General features: G+C 44.2%; 1 protein-coding gene across 1 annotated transcript in view; it reads left to right on the top strand.

Moving 5' to 3' along the window:
• LOC126481143 (sushi, von Willebrand factor type A, EGF and pentraxin domain-containing protein 1) overlaps window positions 1–22,607 on the top strand; it is a 536,303-nt gene that overhangs the window by 293,619 nt on the left and 220,077 nt on the right. The window contains exons 2-3 of the mRNA XM_050104701.1: window positions 6,885–7,011; window positions 13,273–13,331. Coding sequence (XP_049960658.1) covers window positions 6,885–7,011; window positions 13,273–13,331 — 186 coding nt within the window. The remainder of the gene's footprint in view (window positions 1–6,884; window positions 7,012–13,272; window positions 13,332–22,607) is intronic.

Below are 22,607 nucleotides of genomic sequence, written 5' to 3'. Positions count from 1 at the left end.
TCTTCAGGCACCACAAATACCCCTTCGTTATGGTTGCACCCATCATACGCCTCTCTGCATCACTGAGTCACGCAAGTCACCCTCTCCCTCCTCCCTCCCCACCTCCACGGTAAGATCCACGGCTCATGGGGGAGGAATCTTCTGACATGGAATTGAAAATTTTGGAGTCAATTGAACGACTGTGGATTAACGCCGCATGCAGCCCGAATAGTACGCTGTTCGGTTTAAAAAAAAAAAAAAAGAAAAAAAAACATTATTCTTGCCCGAACTAGGTAGCCCCGGAATAATATGCCATGTGAGGAATAATGGAAAGTAACCAAACTTCAGTATATCACTAGTGCTGATTGCGGACGATGTTCCAGTCGTGAAGGTATCTGTAGAGGATCATGTCTGCACACCATGAAAACTCCAGTCTACAGCAAATGAACTCTGAAACAAGACAAATGCTTTTGCAGTCGATTCAGTTTTATCTACTTGGGTGTCAACTAGCACTTTATCTAATTCCAAAGACGATTGGTTGATTTAAAACTTGATCTGTTCTGCTCATTAGATTTCATTCGCTCTCTGTTTATTCAAATTCCTGGCTAGAGGGCAACTTTTTACAGGGAAGCGTTGCTTAAAAATGAAACAGCTGATTCCAAATTGTTGACAAAGCACCTGTAGCACACTCTCAACAAGTACTGGCCGAGAACAGTCAACATTTCTTATACGAGAAACTGCCGCCAGGGCGGTTTTCTTATGTAAATGTTCTTGTTAAAGGCCGAGAATGCGGTGGAGCTGTTAGGATTAATACCACTTTTTTCTGTTTTGCATGTTTAAATAGATTTTTAGGGGTGTGACTAGTTCCGTCATTAAATAGATCTCAGCTTTAAAAAACGTGTCACTGTTTATTTCAAAGGACTAATTTCATCATTTAATGTGTTTGCCTATTTTTAAAATTTTGTGTGGTTAATTATTTAAAGAGCTATTCCACCACTGACTGTTTTCGGACAGCTTTAAAATTTGATGTGGTGGATTATTTTAAAAACATAATTTCACCAACGCCAAAATTTCATATGATCAGTTAAGAAGGTGTCGGTTTTTTTAATGGCCCCTGTGGTAATCATTTGTCTTATATTACTCATGTATCCCTCTAATTGCTTGCAATTGTCTGATTCTGAACTGATTCAAAGAGGTGTATATGTATTGTAACGTCTGTATTGCCAGAGTTTTGTTTAATTAAATTGCATTGTCATTTTGACAAAGCTTGCGCAAAGCTTCTTTTTCTTTCTTTTATTTGAAAAATATTCCAGTTTCGTATCATCACAAACTGATTTTATCGACAGTATCTTTAGATCAATGTCTTTATTTTGTAATAAAGTAACCTTTGGAATTTACATTTCACGAGTAAATATCTGACTGTTGAACGTAGTACCTGAAAGTCACTCCATATTTTAAGGGCAGAATGAGCAAATTAGTCTCGTCGTACGTCCTTTAAGTAAAACTTTCCTAAAAGCATACACGACCGTATACAGGCCAATGGTATGCTTGTGTGACTCATGGGAGGAGGGAAGGTTGTTGCTTAACGTCACATCTAAATCATGGTCACTGGAGTGCGAGCACAAGAGCAATTGGACGAAGAGCAAATCGATAGTGGCACTATTGAAAGAGCCAGCCTTACATTCAGAGCGAACCACGGAAAACCTAAATCGACGTGATGAAGGGGAATGGAAACCCCGGTACTCGAAAACGGCATCTGTGTCTCATCTCTACGTCAAATGATCATACGAGGGGCGTTTAATAAGTAATGTAACACATTTTCACACAGCCAGTTTCAGTCGAAAAATTCGGAATTTGTTGTGGGATATCGTGGAATATTCCTGCTTCGGTCCCTATAGTTTCATGAAGTTTCGGCAGGTGGCGGAACTATTGTAGCCTTCAAAATGGCGTCTTTAACTAGGCTGCGGTCCAAGCAGAAAGTTCTCTCTGAGTTTTTTTTTTTGGCGGCAAATCGGAGCATTGGAGATATTCGTAGGCGCTTACAGAATGTCTACGGAGACCTGGCAGTGAAGAAAAGCACTCAGAGTCGTTGGGCGAGGCGTCTGTCATCGTCGCAACAGGGTCGCGCAAACCTGTCCGATCTCCCTCTTGCCGGTCGGCCGCATGCAGAAAACTCCTGCAATGTTGGAAAAAATTTGGAAATTTGTCGTAAGGTCTTATGCGACCAAACTGATGAGGTCATCGGTCCCTAAGCTTACGCTCTACTTAATCTAAGTAAGGACAAGACACACACCCATGCCCGAGGGAGGACGGCGGGAGCCTCGCGAACCGTGACAATGCGCCCAAGACCGCGCGGCTACCCCGAGCGGCACAATGCTGGACCCTTCCGACTTCCTTCTTTTCGGCCCAGTGAAGGATGCACTCCACGGAAAGCAGTACGTAGACAATGGGGAGATTATCGAGCAGCAAGACTTTGATTCCGACGTCGACCAGTAGAGTAGTACCTTGCGGGCAAAGAAGTCCTCCCAGTAAGGTGGCGTAAGGTCGTAGCATTGTTGAAAAATAGTTTTTTATACGAAAGAGTGGGGAATAATATGGTGTGCTGCAATCCTGAATAGCACCAATGTGCTTTCAGGAAATACATGTGTTGCATTAATTATTAACCGCCCTTCGTATAACTTGCCTTTAGAGGAACTGTGGAAGGGGGTATAATGTTAAACACGGTGAGATAATACAGGAACTACTCGATTTTGGAGCTGTGTTGTCGACATATCACTTCGTACACCAATTACACATTTACCTACTGCGTGAGGTAAAGCGTATCCAATGCTGATAACTCTTTGCTGCGCACTTATTATGGGATGTTTTATTTTCGTACTGTCAGCAACAGATAGGACTCGATATGAGAATATAGTTTTAAAACGATTCCACTGCACACTTAAACAGTAGCAAGTAGTTCGTAAATTTTGAATAATTTGTTCACTGTACATTGGATCAGCAAATCTACCTTGTTGCCTACCTGCACGTTAGTCGCTCCTCCATATTTCCGTAGCACTATCGTAATGTCAGCTAACTAGTACAGTTGGGGGTGCCGTGGATTGTAGCCCCAGAATCCGGTCTCTCAGTATTGCCTTCCGAACCAGCGCGTGGATGGCGAAAGCGCCTGCTGCGCCCGGCTGCCTGTGGTCGGAGACCCTGCTGCCAGCTATTACGGCGGCCTTGGACCTGCCGCTGGTTAGCAGCAACACTGCGATTTTGAGGCTTGTTACGAAAGAGTGTGCTCCGGGCAGCACTGTGGTAAATACTGCCGAACAACGCCAGTAGACAACGGATAGCGTCGATTAATTTAATCACTCTGACCTTCCCTTTTGCGGATGGGAAGCTTGCAGGAAGTGTTCAAATGGTTCAAATGGCTCTGAGCACTATGGGACTTAACTGCTGAGGTCATCAGTCCTCTAGAACTTAGAACTACTCAAACCTAACTAACTGCCCGAGGCAGGATTCGAACCTGCGACCGTAGTGGTCGCGCGGTTCCAGACTGAAGCGCCTAGAACCGCTCGGCCACACCGGCCGGCGCAGGAAGTGTGCTACAGAAGCCAGAAAAGTCTTTTATCACAAATAAGATGTTTCATAACATCATATGGAATTAAAGGTAACTCAATGTGGTGTTTTTGTGCCTCTTTATTGTGGTTCATCTTCTAAATGTCACGCTAGTAACAAGAATCAGTTTTACTATGATGGAAATTTATTAATCAACATATTTTAGAAAGAAGTTTCTCGTATAGTGAACTGTCATTTCCATTCCCAGTTAGTTTCTAGATTCTCTTGACTGTGCTAAGACGGACACGTCTCGAGAATTCTCTCAAATGGTTCAAATGGCTCTGAGCACTATGGCACTTAACATCTGAGGTCATCAGTGCCCTAGAACTCAGAACTACTTAAACCTAACTAACCTAAGGACATCATACACATCAACGCCCGAGGCAGGATTCGAACCTGCGACCGTAGCGGTCGCGCCGTTCCAGACTGAAGCGCCTAGAACCGCTCGGTCACTACGGCCGGCCAGAAATCTTTCTTAATTTCATATGCTTAGCACAGCTAAGTCGCTGCACAAATACGACCAGTAACAGGAAATTATTTGTCGATATCTTCATTCTCGATTTCTGCTGCGAAGAGTGTCCTGACTGCGTCCTATATATTCCGGTGCTTATTCTTGGAATCTAGAGGTGGAGCGCACCTTTCCCAGAAATCTACGTCGGGACTGAAGCAGTTCTTAAGGCTTTGGTATTGTGTGAGACTTCATGAAAAAGAAAAAATTCGATGATTCGCAGTTACGGATAAGTGTCGCCAGGCGCATTTTTTTCTAGTTTCGGCAGATATTTGCAACTGCGTTTCTTCACTGCTTAGCTGGACTCAGCCCAAACAGTTATTGCTCGTGACGACTTTCACGCGACGCCCATTGTCAACAGGGAGCGTCGGTTTATTTCCGATTATAAATAAAATTATTTATAAATCGGACTTTTACGTGCCCTTTCGACAGAGCGCTCCCACATTAGTCTATTCCGATATCCGTTTTATCTATATGTTTTAAGAGGGACAGTAAACCACGAAGAATAAACAGCAGTGCAGCAGCGACGCAACAGCTCTGCATGCTTGGCGGCAGCAGTCATCGCGGGTCAGGGCAGTGCTGTCGCTGCCGGAGAACAGATTACTCTTCGTGTCTTCTTGTCCCTTTTAATACATACAGATAAAGCGAATATCGGGATAGACTAATCTTGGCCCGCTCTATCGAATGAGCATGTGACATTCCACTTTAAAAATAATTTTGTTTGTAACGAGAAACAAAAGCGATGCATTCCGTCGACACTGTGCGTTGCATGAGCGACGTGATAAGCAGTATTCGTCTGAGCTGACTCCAGCTACACAACGCAAAAACAAAAACGAAATTGCAAATATCTGCTGAAACACCATATAATATGTGCCTAACGACTCTTAGGAGAGACACCATATATGTGTATAAGGTGAGATAACGATAAAAAAAAATACGAATTAGAGAACAGATTTGGGGCAAAGAAAGAAAAGTGATGCCCTGCTAAGCATAATAATTACCTCCAAAGCAAAAGAGAAGGCGTTTTGTATCTCATACACAGCAGAAATTAAAACGTATTTCCTCTAGAAACTAACAAAAATATTACAACCATCAGAGCTATAAACAAATGGAATTCAAAATAGGTACCAAGATGTGACATCACAATAGCCGTTACCATTATATTACTGGTCATGGTCGACGGTTAATATCGTGAATTGTTCTTCACTCGGTATCAATTCTTTCAGGATTAAAATACATTTAGCATATATTTGAAAAATAAGGTCAGAACCCGTCTTCCTTTGCGACGAATACTGTATTTTCACTCCCAAGAAAAATTTTAGCTGACCGATTTTTAAATCTATGAAGTGTGATACATATTCCCGATAAACCAAACTATATCCATGTTTTCGTGTGAATCTATGGTTTTCGGAAGTAAATTTTAAATTGTAGCATTGTTTCGTCAGGATGGCAAAATGGTTCAAATGGCTCTGAGCACTATGTGACTTAACTTCTGAGGTCATCAGTCACCTAGAACTTAGAACTACTTAAACCTAACTAACCTAAGGACATCACACACATCCATGCCCGAGGCAGGATTCGAACCTGCTACCGTAGCGGTCGCTCGTTTCCAGACTGTAGCGCCCAGAACCGCACGGCCTCTCCGGCCGGCTCAGGATGGCAGTTCTGGAAAAAGTGTAAAAAAATCAGTACGAAAACATAGTCACTCTCCTGACAATGAAAATCGTGAAATATCGCATACAAGATTTCGATATAACATTTGAAGATAGCGTTCACGTATCACACACCAATGTTTTCCACATTTTATGAAGTATTCTGGGGCATATATGCCACACTATGTACAAATCATGTACAAATCAGCAGAATTACTGAGCTGTTTACTAATGTTTCAAAACAATGTCTGTGATATATAAGAAAAGAAATCAGTTACTTCAGACATCCTTGGAATAGAGAAGATGGTGATTTGATCTGATTTTTGTGAAACAGACGCACTATAAACACACGCCGCTCCATTCGATCGCTCAGTACCTGCTATCTATCCACCCCACGGTCCAGTTTTTTTCTCCAAGCTCCGAAGGTATCTTGCTACATTCTAGCACTACACAGATATGAGATACAGATACCCCAGTCTTGTAAACGGCATATTACTTTAGTGGGGTTAATGTTGTTGTTGTGGTCATCAGTCCAGAGACTGGTTTGATGCAGCTCTCCATGCCACTCTATCCTGTGCAAGCCTCTTCATCTCCGAATAACTATTGTAAACTGTATACTTCTGAATCTGCTTTGTGTATTCATCTCTTGGTCTCCCTCTATGATCTCTACCCTCCACGCTTCCCTCCAACACTAAATTGGCGATCCCTTGATGCCTCAGTACGTGTCCTACCAACCGATCCTTCTTCTAGACAATCTGTGTCACAAATTCCTCTTCTCCCCACTTCTGTTCAGTACCTAGTTACGTGATCTACCCATCTAATCTTCAGCATTCTTCTGTAGCACCACATTTCGAAAGCTTCTATTCTCTTCTTGTCTAAACTATTTATCGTCCATGTTTCACTTCCGTACATGGCTACACTCCAAACAAATACTTTGAGAAAAGACTTACTGACACTTGTATCTATTTAAGTGTCTTAAATCTTATAGTCTTAAGTCTTACACATCAAAACCGTTCATCCAGTATTTCTGAACTGTCGTAGAGAATGAATGAGCTAGTTGCCTGTTATGTGGGCCAGTGGAGCGCCTCCCACAACCCGCGCTGTCGACGACACCTGCTGACGCGATGTTGTTGTTGCTGTTGCAGGCGACGGCGGCCCTCGCTGCGGCCACCCGGCGGTGCCGCTGAACGCGCGGGTCGTTCTCAGCAGTGGAGGCCTGGCGCCGGGCACCACCGCCTCCTACGCCTGCGACCCCGGATACGAGCTCTTCGGGTAAGTGAGCGCGCGCTCTGCTGACCCCACCTAGCGGACATCCCTCTCAAATAAAGGTGCACTCGGCGCAACATCTTCGCGCGTCTGCCACGACCAGTCACGTAACGCTATTTTGTTTGGGTTTCTATGGCAACGTCTCAGTTTTGTCGCAGATATGGCTTTCGGTCAGTGTGTAAGTAGGCTGTTTAGGTTTTTATGTTGGTAACGCCACATATCGCTCTGTAAGAAAATCACTGACTGTGCTGTGTCCAGTCTGTAGCTGGTTTGCATTGCTGGAATATTTGCTATTGTAGTGTTGGGCAGTTTGATGTGAATAACGGATAGCGCTGCGCAGTTGTAGGTGAGCCACCAGCAGTGGTGGATGTGGGGAGAGAGATGGCAGAGTTGTTCTCTATCAAAATCTTTCATTTGCTAACTATATGCCTATCAGTAGTTAGTGCCTTCAGTAGTTAGAATCTTTTATTTTGTTCGCAGTATTGGCGCTCACTGTATGGCAGTAGTTCGAGTAACGAAGATTTTTGTGAGGTAAGTGATTCGCGAAAGGTATAGGTTATTGTTAGTCAGGGCCATTCTTTTGCAGTGATTATTGAAAGTCAGACTGCGTTGCGCTAAAAATATTGTGTGTCAGTTTACTGTTGATCAAAATAAGTAAAAAGACAAATGTCTGAGTACGTTCAGTTTTGCTCAGCTGTTTGAAAATCAAATAACGTAAGAGGTTTACCAGCACAGTCATTCTCAATTTTTCTAAGGGTATGTTTCAAGTGTTGTGGCAGTCGTTTACGTTTCGCGATTGACAGCTGAAAACACCGCTGTTAGCTTGAAAGTTAACCGTCGTACCTTCTTGCCTAGGGACGCCAGATGAAAGTTGATGTCAAGTCCTGAATCAAAATTGCACAACGGATAACTGGGGAGAAGAGCTTCTGAGCGCTACCTAGAGAGCGTGTCCTTTCTGTACGATTCTAGGCAAGGGGCTGGAGGGCTCACACGCTGATGTGTGGGTCCCTGCATTCTATAGCTTTTATTTTAAATAAATTCCTTTAAGTTGACTTCTTTTTGATTTTTAAGGTATGTTAAAGATTGATGGCAGTTGATTACCTATTTATTTTAAACATTATCACTCGACTTCACAGCGATAGCAGCAATTGTTTCAGTTTACAGATATTACAATTTTACAACTTATTTCTCGGGTGTATTATATACTAATCTGCACGCACATTTCTACGGGTAAGACGGAATTGCGTTGGCCAAATATATACCACCAAAGCCTCCCAATATTTTACATAGGACATTCCCCATGTGAGGAGGATAACGGGCAAACTGGGGACCAGCTACTTTAACACAGCCCGCATCTCGTGGTCGTGCGGTAGCGTTCTCGCTTCCCATGCCCGGGTTCCCGGGTTCGATTCCCGGCGGGGTCAGGGATTTTCTCAGCCTCGTGATGGCTGGGTGTTGTGTGATGTCCTTAGGTTAGTTAGATTTAAGTAGTTCTAAGTTCTAGGGGACTGATGACCATAGATGTTAAGTCCCATAGTGCTCAGAGCCGTTTTTGAGCCGTTTACTTTAACACGGGGGGTCAAATTTCCGAAATTAAACGAGCACATTCATTTCCTTACACAATCCGAAGCTGGAAATAAAAGAATTAGTACAAATATTCAAATACCTCTCTTCCATGCGTGAACATTGAGACAGACGCACTGAGGGCACGTCTGCTCCCTTACCCGTCTTCTGAAACACTCCCTAGAATATGGCGGGCACCCGGAGGTTTTCCTGGGCCCCGGTGGAGGGGGTGGTCGAACCACTTGGCCGTGACCAACCTCTCCACCCCAAATCTTGTGACACTGGAAAGTCTTTGACTTTTACCTGCCTGTTCTGTCTCTCTGATCCCCTAGCCAGGAGTAAGGTTGGCACTACTATACTACAGAACTACTTCCCAACAAAGATTTGGCCACGCTTTACGGAAAGGTGTGAGGAGGATTAGGAAAGTTCATGTGCAGATTCACATCCACGTACAAGAAATGCATAATACAGGGACACATATAAATACGTATTATGAAGCCTGACACATTTCTTTCCACCCGTCCACATGGGTTCTGTTGCGCCCGCGGCCGGCCGCGTCGTGTAATAAAATTGGCTGTGGAGCCGCCTCTGTTCCTATTTCCCGGTGCGAGCGAGCAGCGAAACCTGCTGCTTATAGAGCGGAAACTACTGTAACGTTTCAAGCTGTCATGGAACTTTTCTCGCCGTATGCGGTTCAGTGCCTGCGGCGCTATGGCCCGTCCACGTGCTGTTCTTCTTCACGGCAAATGTTGGCAAGGCCTGCGTTTCTGTCATTGGTAGCAACCAATTGGAGACAAGGGCTTGTGAGCTAATGAGTTAGCCAGAAAATAAGAAAATACGAATGGCTTTTTACACATACGTTTTTGGCCGGATATCTACGTTTAAGATCTAAATAAAGATCAGAATACGATATTTCACCTGTGCTGACGGATGCACAAGTCTTATTCGCATCGTGTAGATGGCCCTTTTTTAACTTTTAATGTTGCGGTATATTGACGATTCTATTATCGATACATCTAGCAATTAGTTTTGTAATGGCCTCGTCGTTCCTGCTGGGGAAGCTGAGTTGCCACTGTTGTTACGGTAGAGCGAGTTTGTGAGTTCGACAAACGGTTTCTGGTGCAGTACACCGCGAAGACAATTTCTCCTTACCACTATTACTCAGCTATCCCCCAGGGTCAGGTTACAGGATAGGAGAACGAAGATTCTACAACACTCCAACGAATTAGCAACAAAGTCACACAAATGAGTTAAAATGGTTTACTTACCTTCGTGTCTTGTGGAATACTGAAGTCTGCAATACTCCATATACACACATCAAAAGAAGTTTTGAATACCCCGGTTCCCCGAACTCCTGAAGCGAGACGTTGACTGTGGATATTGTATCACAGAGACAGTCCCTTTGACTGTTCAGAGATGTCACTAAACCCGCCCAAAAGATGTAAACAAACATGCATGAGCAGCACCTATTAGACGGAAGGGTCCGACAGCCGATCGGTTCCAGTCATGCCACCAGAAAGGAGGTACACGACTCATGTTGTCTGTAGTTCAACCATGCCTAGACGGTGAATCGCGCAGTTCGATCGCGTCAGCATTGTTACTGTGTGCCAGGAAGGGCTCTCAACAAGGGAAGTGTGCAGGCGTCTCGAAGTTAACCACCTCGATCTTGTTTGGACGTGGAGGAGATGCAGAGAGACAGGAACTGTCGATAACATGCCTCGCTCAGTCCGCCCAAGGGCTACTACTACAGTGAATGACCGCTACCTGTGGATTATGTCTCGGAAGAACCCCGACAGAAACGCCACCATGTTGAATAACGCTTTTCGTGCAGCCACATGACGTCGTGTTACGACTCAAACTGTGCTCAGAAGGCTGCATGATGCGCAACTTCATTCCCGGCGTCCATGGTGAGGTCCATCTTTGCAACCACGACACCATGCAATGCGATACAGATGGGCACAAGCTACTCAGTTATTAGCAACATTGGCACAAATTTTGTTGAGATCCTCCGAAGGTCCAAATGTTTCGTTAAAATGGAATGAATGAATTCAATACTAATTTTAACCTCGTCTGGAAGTGCTCCGATCGTGATTCGTCCCTCCTCCATCACCATGGTCCTTACGTGATCAATAACAACCTCATTTGCGGATGTTGGATTGGATTGGATTGGCTTGGGGGAAGAGACCAAACAGCGAGGTCATCGGTCTCATTGGATTTGGGAAGGACGGGGAAGGAAGTCGGCCGTGCCCTTTCAAAGGAACCATCCCGGCATTTGCCTGGAGCGATTTAGGGAAATCACGGAAAACCTAAATCAGGATGGCCGGACGTGGGATTGAACCGTCGTCCTCCCGAATGAGAGTCCGGTGTGCTAACTACTGCGCCACCTCGCTCGGTGTTGATGTTGGGTGCCTACCTGAACGTGCTTTGCTCCTGACTTATGAGCGGCCATCTTTGAAGCGGTTGAACCGCTCCTTTATCTGTGTGGTACCCATTGTTTCGTCCCCAAACACTTGTCGAATCTTGCAGATTGTTTCAACTTGAGAATACCAAGCTTAAAATAAAATTAGATGCAATAACTTTGTTCCACCTTTTCTATCATTTTTCGTACAATACAAAATACGACGACTACCACTTACACATTTTCACTTGTCAACGGCTAGCCAGCTACTGGTTGTTCTCGTAGTCGTGAAATAAGTCAAAATGGTTCAAACGGCTCTGAGCACTATGGGACTTAACATCTGAGGTCATCAGTCCCCTAAAACTTAGAACTACCTAAACCTAACTAACCTAAGGACATCACACACACCCATGCCCGAGGCAGGATTCGAACCTGCGACTGTAGCGGTCGCGCGGTTCCAGACTGAAGCGCCTAGAATGGCTCCGCCACACCGGTCGGCTGAAGTCAAGTATGCGCCCTACGTATGCCTGCAACGCAGAGAGAGCGCGCGCTTTGACACCGTTGCTGGTTTCAACATTAAAAAATAAGGTCAGATGCTTTTTGAACAGGCCTCGTATATTAATATGATCCACTACAGAAAATACTGCCACTGTTACGCAGCGACGTCCATAACTGAATAAACAGCACAGCCCAGACGAATACGGAGGCAAGTTTCTTCCTGTAGTGCAAATACCCATCATCGGCGCAGTAGCCAGGAGTTTCAACTCTGAACTGCTGTGCAGTTTCGTAAGTCCACAACGCTGTAGTCATCATCTTCGTCGAGTCGTAGATTGCAAATTACTGGTGCCGAACGTAGACAGAACATTAGTTACTTGCCGCGCGGCATTAGCCGAGCTGTCTAAGGCGCTGCAGTCAGGGACTGTCCGGCAGGTCCCGGCGGAGGTTCGAGTCCTCCCTCGGGCATAGGTGTGTGTGTGTTTGTCCTTAGGATAATTTAGGTTAAATGGTGTGTAAGCTTCGGGACTGATGACCTTAGCAATTAAGTCCCATAAGATTTCACACACATTTTGAACATGAGTGAGCAGAAAACGCTGCAGCGTGTAGTTACGGGACCTTGTAATGTCCCCAGAGAAAATACCCTCTACCACGCACCAATTAATCATTTTCAATCAAACCATCCACATTCATTCACTTTGGAAAAGTTATCTGATCTGATTTTCTCGTAATATATGCGGCGACAGCTCGTCGACGCCAAAGTATTTTCTAGTGCGTTTATTCTTTGAAATAACAGAGATGCATATATGCATTCTCCATGGTTGTTAGAGTGGTAACTAGGACAGCTTCTGGAGTATCTGTTGAGGGATTGACGTGTTTCTGAGAGATACACATTCCGCTTTTCTTCTCGCTAAAGCGAGCCAATTAACATTTGTGCCGCTAGCAGTTTGTTTGAAGAGAAAGAGACTGTAAAAGGAAAATAATTAAGGCGTGGAATCACCGGAGATCTGGACATGTAATGGAGATGGATTTAATCCACGATTTCCTCCATAAATAAGGTTTGTGACTTTTTGTTCTGGAGTGAATGAACGAATGAGTTTTTTCTGAATCATTTGATGATCACGTTGGCCCTGTAATTAGTGTGGAAGTTTCAGCTGTGTCGAAGAGAGCCTGCAATCACTGAGTGTGTTAAATCGCCCAAAAAGGCTTCGTACACATCTGGAATTCGCAATCTTTCGTAAAAGGAACAAATTGTCCACACGATTGATTCTCCCGACTGACTGCAGTGTTTAACAGTAATAATAAATTTAAAGATCTCTTACAGCAAGCCAGCCGCTGATTACCAAGAAGAAGGACTCCACCAAAGATTCTATTTGGCTGATTTCACGTAATGAACAATTATATTAAAAACTGTACGTAGATAAAGGAGAGAAAGAGAGAGAGCGAATGAAAATAGAGATAATACTAATAATCCTCCATTAGACTAATTTTTCGCCTGTCTTATCACGGATCAGCCAAGAACGGGGACGGCCTTACTTTACAGTGTACATTTATGTGTGAAGGTGAAGGGATCTTAAAGGCAACTGATACACGTCTATACAGACATGACAATACACAGAGATAGAGGCTAGCTGCATTCATCATCTATTCTTAGATAAAGAGACGGCCACTAATTATCCGAACATTTAAAAATGTTAAAACCCGCCGCACGCAGCGGTCGCCGGCCTGCCAGACTCATGCATTATGTATTGTGCTGAAGCTGAAGCCACAGACACTGCGGCGCTTATGCAGAGAGTGGTGGTGTGTTGCAGGTCTCCGACGCTGACGTGCTCGCCTCGCGGCTCCTGGCAGGGGGACCCGCCCTTCTGTGGTGAGTACCGCGCCCGCTGCTCCCTGTAAACACGCTAAACGCCCTGCTCCCGTGTTCCAGCTGCAGCGCGAGAACAGTACTCGCCATTAGCAACGTTACCAAGCAAAACTTGTGCAACGACTGAGGCGTTCGTAAAACGCTCCGCTCTGTAGAAGTGGGACGCAGCTGTCCAAAATAAAAGGAGATTGGCGTAATATTCTACAACCATTTATACTATAGTACCGTACAGGGATGAATGGGGCATCTCTAGAAACTTTTTTACTGGGCATAAATTGTATACCGATTTTGCGCTAAAATTTACTATTTGTGTAAAATTTTAACATAAAAGAGACTTAGCTATCGTTGGCAAAAGAGCATTACGGATGCACAGTGCTATACCCACGCAATACACTACTGGCCATTAAAATTGCTACAACACGAAGATGACTTGCTACAGACGTGAAATTTGACCGACAGGAAGAAGATGCTGTGATATGCAAATGATTAGCTTTTCAGAGCATTCACACAAGGTTGGCGCCGGTGGCGGCACCTACAAAGTGCTGACATGAGGAAAGTTTCCAACCGATTTCTCATACACAAACAGCAGTTGACCGGCATTGCCTGGTGAAACGTTGTTGTGATGCCTCGTGTAACGAGGAGAAATACGTACCATCACGTTTCCGACTTTGATAAAGGTCGGATTGTAGCCTAACGCGATTGCGGTTTATCGTGTCGCAACATTGCTGCACGCGTTGGTCGAGATCCAATTACTGTTTGCAGAATATGGAATCGGTGGGTTCAGGAGGGTAATACGGAATGCCGTGCTGGATCCCAACGGCCTTGTATCACTAGCAGTCGGGATGACAGGCATCTTATCCGCATGGCTGTAACGGATCGTGCAGCCACGTCTCGATCCCTGAGTCAACAGATCGGGACGTTTGCAAGACAACAACCATCAGCACGAACAGTTCCACGACGTTTGCAGCAGCATGGACTATCAGCTCGGAGACCATGGCTGCGGTTACTCTTGACGCTGCATCACAGACAGGAGCGCCTGCGATGGTGTACTAAACGACGAACCTGGGTGCACTAATGGCAAAACGTCATTTTTTCGGATGAATCCAAGTTCTATTTACAGCATCATGATGGTCGCATCCGTGTTTGGCGACATCGCGGTGAACGCGCATTGGAAGCGTGTATTCGTCATCGCCATAGTGGCGTATCACCCGGCGTGATGGTATGGGGTGCCATTGGTTACACGTCTCGATCACCTTTTGTTCGCATTGACGGCACTTTGAACAGTAGACGTTGAATTTCAGATGTGTTACGACCCGTGGCCCTACCATTCATTCGATCCCTGCGAAACCCTACATTGGAGCAGGTCCTGTACGGGCCTTTCTAGATACAGAAAACGTTCGACTGCTGCCCTGGCCAGCACATTCTCCAGATCTCTCACCAATTGAAAACGTCTGGTCAATGGTGGCCGAGCAACTGGCTAGTCACAATACATCAGTCACAACTCTTGATGAAGTGTGGTATCGTGTTGAAGCTGCATGGGCAGCTGTACCTGTACACGCCATCCAAGCTCTGTTTGACTCAATGCCCAGGCGTATCAAGGCCGTTATTACGGCCAGAGGTGGTTGTTCTGGGTACTGATTTCTCAGGATCTATGAACCCAAAGTGCGTGAAAATGTAATCACATGTCAGTTCTAGTATAATATATTTGTCCAATGAATACCCGTTTATCATCTGCATTTCTTCTTGGTGTAGCAATTTTAATGGCCAGTAGTGTACAAAGCTAAGTTATTAATCGCGAAAAAGAAACTCCTTTTTCATATTATCTTACTACAAATACCATTTTATTTAATCGTCTTTTTCAGACAGCTATTAGCTTTTACATACTTTATAAAATGTGTGACATGCAAATGCTGACTCTACTTGCATTTTATTCCGATCGGTTTCGGTCATGAGCTATGTTCACTGTCGTCGAAATATTAATCTGCAGCCAACATTACAAGTCAAAACTAAAAGTATCGTTCATTTCGAACGTTACATGTGTGATATCTCTGTGAAGAGCAACTAACTGAAAAGAACCAACACGAGAAAAAGCCACGTTTGTTCGCTTTTGAGAAAAGCAAACGAGGAAGACGCAAGGAAACGAAACACCTGCAGCCGTCCTTATGATTTCATTCATTGTATGGCTACCAGTTTCGGTGCTTCAGTGCAACATTTTCAGGCCTTAGCTGATGCTGAAGGGATTAACACCATCCGTATACACGACGCATCAGTGGATGCAAAAACGAACCGCCTTTTGTAGGCTGCGTGAGTTTACGAGTGTGTTGGCCTGATGCCCTAACTTCAATGCTTATTAACTCGGAAACAGTGCACAGTGTCGAATATATTTTTAACGATTATTTTGCATCACAGCCTGTTCCGTAAAATATTTACAAGTTTTTCTGACTGTCTCCGACCGCCTTGTATATACAGAGAATGGAAAAACAATTTGACCAAAAGTCTAGGGCATAAAAACAGCATCAAACGCGAATTTTAGTGTAGGTGCTAAGCGTAGCAGTTGCATATTTTCGACGTCACATAATCGTAATTGAAATTTGAACACATGGACGTCTTTATTCAAAATGGAAAGTAATCCAAAGTAAATATATATGTAAACAAAATGTTTGGACTAACTAATCGTCACCATGAGAACAAGAAAAATTTAAAGCACCACAGACAATTGTATCGCTCTTAGCTGCTCTTGTACCACACAGCACTTCTTTAGAAATGAAAGCAATCACGTGTCCATGTTTCATGTTACAACGTCTCCTAAAAAGGTCAAAATAAATGAAAAATGAGTGTGCTTTTGTACACAGACTTGCCGCCACTTAATTAAACAAATGTTGAAATTGATCACCGTTTTCACGATGGCACAGAACATAGTAGCGATGTAGGAATTGGCGTGTTCTCTGAAATACACCAGGAGTCGTCTGAACCACTTCTGCTGCTGCCTTAATGTGATCGACCAAGTCCTCTTCATCTTCAGCGGATGTTGCATCTTTCATGCCCCAGAGGAAAAAATCTGCGGTTTCAAGTCTGGCGAACGTGGAAACCACAGGATTTGTCCACTGGGTCCGATCCATCTGTCAGCAAATGTCCTGTCTAGACGATCTCGGACAGCTTGTGCAAAATGTGGAGCTGCCCCGCCATGTCGGAACCAAAGGTTCTGGCTAATTCCAAGCGGTACGTCATCCTGGGGTGCAGGCAATACTTGTCTCAAAAACACATGGTAAATGTGACTATCTAATCTTTGAGTTAACATGTAGGCGTCAACGAGCGAGTCATTCGTAATTCCCGTCCACATGTTCACAGTGGATCGCTCTTGATGACTATGGAGGCCTACACTACACGCGGATTTTGTACTGCCCAAATGTGGCTGTTGTGTGACCTGAAAATGCATTCATGGGTAAAGCAAGCCTCGTCCGTAAACAACACCCGTGCATAGAAATGTGGCTGTCATGCTCCTCGTTGAAGGAACCACTCAGACCCACAGTGTGTTCCTTTTGGCGCTAGAAATGATGTTGAGCAATGTCAGAAACAACATTCCACACGTGACGCCGGTCCACGCCAAGTTCATGAGGGATTCGTCTGTTGCTTGTCGTCAGACGTTGCTCTATGCGATTTAACACATCTACCTGGAACGGTACAAACAGTGCGTCTTCTGCCTGTATCACGCTTATTAGCCCGCAAAGATCCTGTCTCTCTCACACGTCTGTCAGTTGGCACAAAAGTATTTTTCTTAGCCTGCCTGAGATGTAGATAACGTTCCTGGTAAAACCTACGAGCCCCCCTTGCATTGCCACGACCAGCGCCGTAAGTCAAGTGCATTTCACTTAACTCATTCCATGTTAAAAGCATATTCCATTTTGCTGCTTCACAACACTCACTCACTCACACGTTGGTACCTACTCTAGTCGAGCTACTATACCCACTGAATACGATGACAAGATACTTAAAACAAAGGATCTACACTGCACATCAACCCCACCTACAGTCAATGAGTACAGTGAAAGTTGTTTACATCTGTCGAACATAAACAAGTTTCAGAGTTGAAGGCCGTCACGTAGCCGGAATTGAAGATAATACCCGTAGCGCCGTAAATTTTCAACTACAATGCCTAGTTCGTATACTCAAATTTCTTCGTTTGGTGCTGTCTTTCTGCTCTACACTTATGGTCAAATTGTTTTCCAGCATCCTGTACGTACACAGGATGCTCAGAAACAGTCTGAAAAACTTCTAGGGGTGTTGCAGGGTAGGTTTTCAAAAATGGTTCAAATGGCTCTGAGCACTATGCGACTTAACTTCTGAGATCATCAGTCGCCTGGAACTTAGAACTAATTAAACCTAACTAACCTAAGGACATCACACACATTCATGCCCGAGGCAGGATTCGAACCTGCGACCGTAGCGGTCACGCGGTTCCATACTGAAGCTCCTAGAACCGCTCGGCCACAACGGCCGGCAGGGTAGGTTTTACTGAGAAATAATTCTTAAGAAAAATTTTGGATACGTTGCCCAATTTTCGAGTTGATTGGCATTGAAGTTAGCCAATCAGGCCATTGTACGCGCAATTCAAGCGTCCCGGCAAATACAATTAGTGTCATATCTTCTCATAGCGCAAATCGAACATGTCCGAGAGAACAGACCACATATACATAACTCTGGCGAGGCGGCCCTATGATCCCTTCAGTGAGAATGCACAATACATTCGACCTCTTATGGGAATCAGCAATATGCTGCAAGTAATGAGGGTAATGGGCAGGGGCACAACGTCAATAGTGCGTGGATAAGTTGGAAATTTTAGATTGTCGGAGTCGTGTCCGGATGGCCATGGCGATCAAGACTACAACCCAAGAAGCAGTAGTGCGACATAAACGTAAGTTGGTAGGCGTGTTTCTGCATCTGAAAGAGGATGTCCATTTAAATCTCACGCCAATCGCATAGAAGTGGCGGTAGTAGAGCCTGTATGAGGATACAAATCAGATTTGATTTAAATACACGTTGTAACGGTCTTGAGCGTTAGATATCTTTGAGATTGGACGTAGTGAGTTGATGTTAGTCAAGAACGCCTTTAAGGCGACAAAGTCGTCATTATTAAAGGCTCACTGAGTCTGAACGAGGTCGAGTAATACTGCTACCAGAACCTGGATGTTTCTTCTGCGATATTGTAGAAAGACTTGGCAAGAACGTAGCCACTGTACATGATTGCTGGCAGAGGTGGTCACGAGAATGTACGGTCGCAAGAAGACCAGGCTCTGGGCGGCCACGAGGCACTACCGAGAGGGGACACCATCGTGTTCGGCGTTTGGTTCTGGCGCACCGTACTGCGTCTGTAGCAGCAATATGAGCAGCAGTTGGCACCACTGTGACACAACGAACTGTAACAAATCGGATACTTCGAAGACAGCTCCGAGCCACAGACCTCGTAGCGTGCGTTCCGCTGACACCAAATCAACATCGTTTCCGACTTCAAAGGTGTCAAGCGAGAGCTCACTGGAGGGCAAGGTAGAGGTCTGTGGTGTTTTTTGATGAAAGCTGTCTCGGCGCCAGTGATGGAGGCGGCCAGTTGAGTAAATGCACCCACACTGGGCGCGTGCTAGACACACTGGACCTGCACCTCGAGTTATGGTCTGGGGTGCGATTTCGCATGACAGCAGGAGCACTCTAGTGGTTTTCTCGCGCACCCTGACAGCAAATTTGTACGGCAGTCTGGTTATTCAAGCTGTTGTGCTGCCACTCATGAACAGCATTCCAGTAGGTGTTTTCCAATAGGTTATGGTCTTCACGTCGCTCTATTCTAGGAGCTCCTGTGCGTTCTCACAGCCAGCTTACCATCCAAAATTGCAGAGAAACTCTTCAAGGACAGTTCACCCCACTGAATTGAAAGTAACATTACTAATTAGATTTGTAATCACTGGTGCTAGATTTAACTGTGTGCATACTTTCCTGCAGCGTTAATAATTAAATGGATTGGGTATTCTCATCTGAATAATGGTTTATTAATAAAGTTATGCTGCAGGAGAACGAAATCTTTCGCGACGACACTGTTGTATAAAACCATTGTCGGACTTCTTACCACGTCATTTCGAGGTAAAACCTCGAGCTTTCGACGATTACCTCCATCTTCTTTGTCAGAGCCAACGAATCGTCGAAAGGTCGAGGTTTTACTTCTTATTGACGTAGCAAAAAGTCCGAAAACGTTTTATACAACAGCTTATGCAGCAGTTTTGGAAAAACTGTGCCGTAACACTTCCTTACAAGATATCAAATCAGGAAAATGTATGAGTTGTTTATGCAGTATTTTCTGTCATGCACTTTAGATTCGACTCCTTAGTTACGATCAGTTTTAGATTAATTATCGAGCGACCTTAATGTTCACGTTTATTGCTGACTACAAACTGAAAGTGCGCCGGCCGAAGTGGCCGTGCGGTTAAAGGCGCTGCAGTCTGGAACCGCAAGACCGCTACGGTCGCAGGTTCGAATCCTGCCGCGGGCATGGATGTTTGTGATGTCCTTAGGTTAGTTAGGTTTAACTAGTTCTAAGTTCTAGGGGACTAATGACCTCAGCAGTTGAGTCCCATAGTGCTCAGAGCCATTTGAACCATTTGAAACTGAAAGTGCAGTTAAGAGAAGAAACTGCATTTGCCTTTGAGATAAAAAGAATGGATGTTATGAGAAATAGGCATTTATGGCATCGTAATTAGTAATAAGAGGGAATTTAAGGTTCAAAACTACAATACTAGAAGCAAAACTTATTTCTGTAAAGACTGTGCATTCCCTTTTTACATTCTGATGCAAAAGTCTTCACGATCCAATAACTATCAATTAGAGTGGATTAGAACTAGTCCTATCATATTCATAAAGGAACCGATCGAATACAATGTGTGAATGAATGAAAAGCGCGTGAGCATCACCATGTTCAGATTCTAAGCCCAGGAGTACGTAGAAGATGTGATATGGCGTTGAGCTACACAAACCCCAACAGGAAATTTAGTTTAGCAACGACAGCTGTCGCTATCGAACGAGGTTGCCTTTGTATTGAGCAAACCATAGCTCCCATTGTACCGGCTCTTTTCTATAATGAAGCTCCTCAAGTGTAAGTAGGAAGATAGATCTTACATAATGTGCATATTGTCATTGTTGTAAGTTGATATAAACTGTGCCCTGAAAGCTATAGAACTCGAAGACGTACTGCAACCGTGGCATACTCTTGAACCTATCCTTAACTCATATTGTCGATAGCTAAGTCTTTCACTTTATTGGAAAACGTCGAAATCGAGATCATTGGCTACAGAATACAAATTCGGTTAATGCTGTGGAAAGGATTAGGCTACGATCTTATCTTATGAGACTTTGCCTCAATCCCCTGAAGTGATTTAGGGAAAATTTCCACTAGTATTACAGGCTAAGTTTTGTTGACAGTCACGAACCAGTCTCCACTTGAAACAGTATCAAAATATTGTCTATCAGATTCATACAAACTTACTTTCAAACGCTCTTATACGCTGTAACGCTACACTCATTAGATGCACTTTCCAATTAGCGTGTGTAATGTCTAGCAGAGATAATTGTTTAAGAATACAGAGGTCGAAATTACCTCTCCGCAAGTTTTTTTTTTCAGATGAGTTGAAGAATAATGAAACATACTGTCTGCAAGATCTTATAGATTTCGTTTGTTTCAGAGTACCTTCCCACGAAACATTTTCTAATTGGTATTTTTTTTGCGTGTCTAAAGCGAATGACGTACAGAGTGTTTCAGAGTTACTCGAATTTTAAAGTAAACATGAGTTCTCTTGCTACCAGTCTTGATTGTTCAGTTAGGGATTCTAACAAGCGCTTCGTAGCTTACCAGCTCTTTAAGCTGCAATTTAATTCATTTAAGAGTCAAATTTAAATTTTCACTTGCTGGCGAGATTAAACTTTTACCACATTAAAATTCCGTGCTTTTATGAATTGCAAATCCACCTCATCACCGAAGCCTTTTTCTCCGCAACGTTTTCATCTTCTCTGAGAAACTCTGGGACATTTTAATTGATCATACGGACCACCGAGTATCATAAATTGTCTCAATCTGCCTGCACATAGAGGCATGAAGGCACTGACCGAAAACACGATTTGAAAGACCTTTGAAGCATACCTGCCAAATTCTTAAATTCATCCGAGATAGTATTCAATAAAACTCCATATGAGATTAAATTGTTAACTCAGAAAAGATTGTAGATATTCCTGAGGTGTACGTTGTGATTGTCATAAAACTAGGCTCACACTGTAAGAAAAAAATGGTTCAAATGGCTCTGAGCACTATGAGACTTAACATCTGAGGTCATCAGTCCCCTAGAACTTAGAACTACTTAAACCTAACTAACCTAAGGACATCACACACATCCATGTCTCAGGCAGGATTCGAACCTGCGACCGTAGTAGTCGCGCGGTTCCGGACTGAGCGCCTAGAACCGCTAGACCGCCGAGGCCGGCACACTGTAAGAGTGAAGTAAACAAATCTGGCACCAGCATGAGTCTTTCAGGACCACTTCCGCCATCAACCGCACAAACTACTCAGCTCCGTTTTCTGTGTGGTCGAACCCTTTTCTTACACTGACGAAACAGGTAAGTTTACTTCAGTCAAATGAATAGAACATTTCCATGGATGAACCACTTTCTGCTGTTCAGTCATTTTCAGTGACCCATGCTGCATCAAAATAATCGAGGACCAGTCTTAGGTCAAGAATTATTCCATTGATCATTGAGAATTTCTGATACGTCAAACCTGCTTCAAACCACTGAAATATTTTATGCTAGTATTTGACAGCAATGAACTTCATTGTGAAATAAACATGCTCACTGCTATTCTTTGCTACCAACGTGGCAAACAGGATCAGATAATAGTTTCACTGCTGCTCTTTCCTTGGATTAGTGTCAAACTGCAGTATTTTCGGACGCTGCTCGTAGTGTATTCCTCGTACATGTCAGCTATTTTTAATCGGATTTGAACTGTTGTGCAGTTGAATGTGGCTCTTACAGTGGTGTCACAAGAAAATGGCTCTGAGCACTATGGGACTTAACATCTTAGGTCATCAGTCCGCTAGAACTTAGAACTACTTAAACCTAACTAACCTAAGGACATCACACACATCCACGCCCGAGGCAGGATTCGAACCTGCGACCGTAGCAGTCCCGCGGTTCCGGACTGCAGTGCCTAGAACCGCACGGCCACCGCGGCCGGCGGTGTCACAAGAATATTCT

The sequence above is a fragment of the Schistocerca serialis genome, chromosome 1 (genome assembly GCF_023864345.2).
Source record: "Schistocerca serialis cubense isolate TAMUIC-IGC-003099 chromosome 1, iqSchSeri2.2, whole genome shotgun sequence".
Lineage (NCBI taxonomy): Eukaryota > Metazoa > Arthropoda > Insecta > Orthoptera > Acrididae > Schistocerca > Schistocerca serialis.
This window is presented reverse-complemented; position numbering and strand designations above follow the sequence as displayed.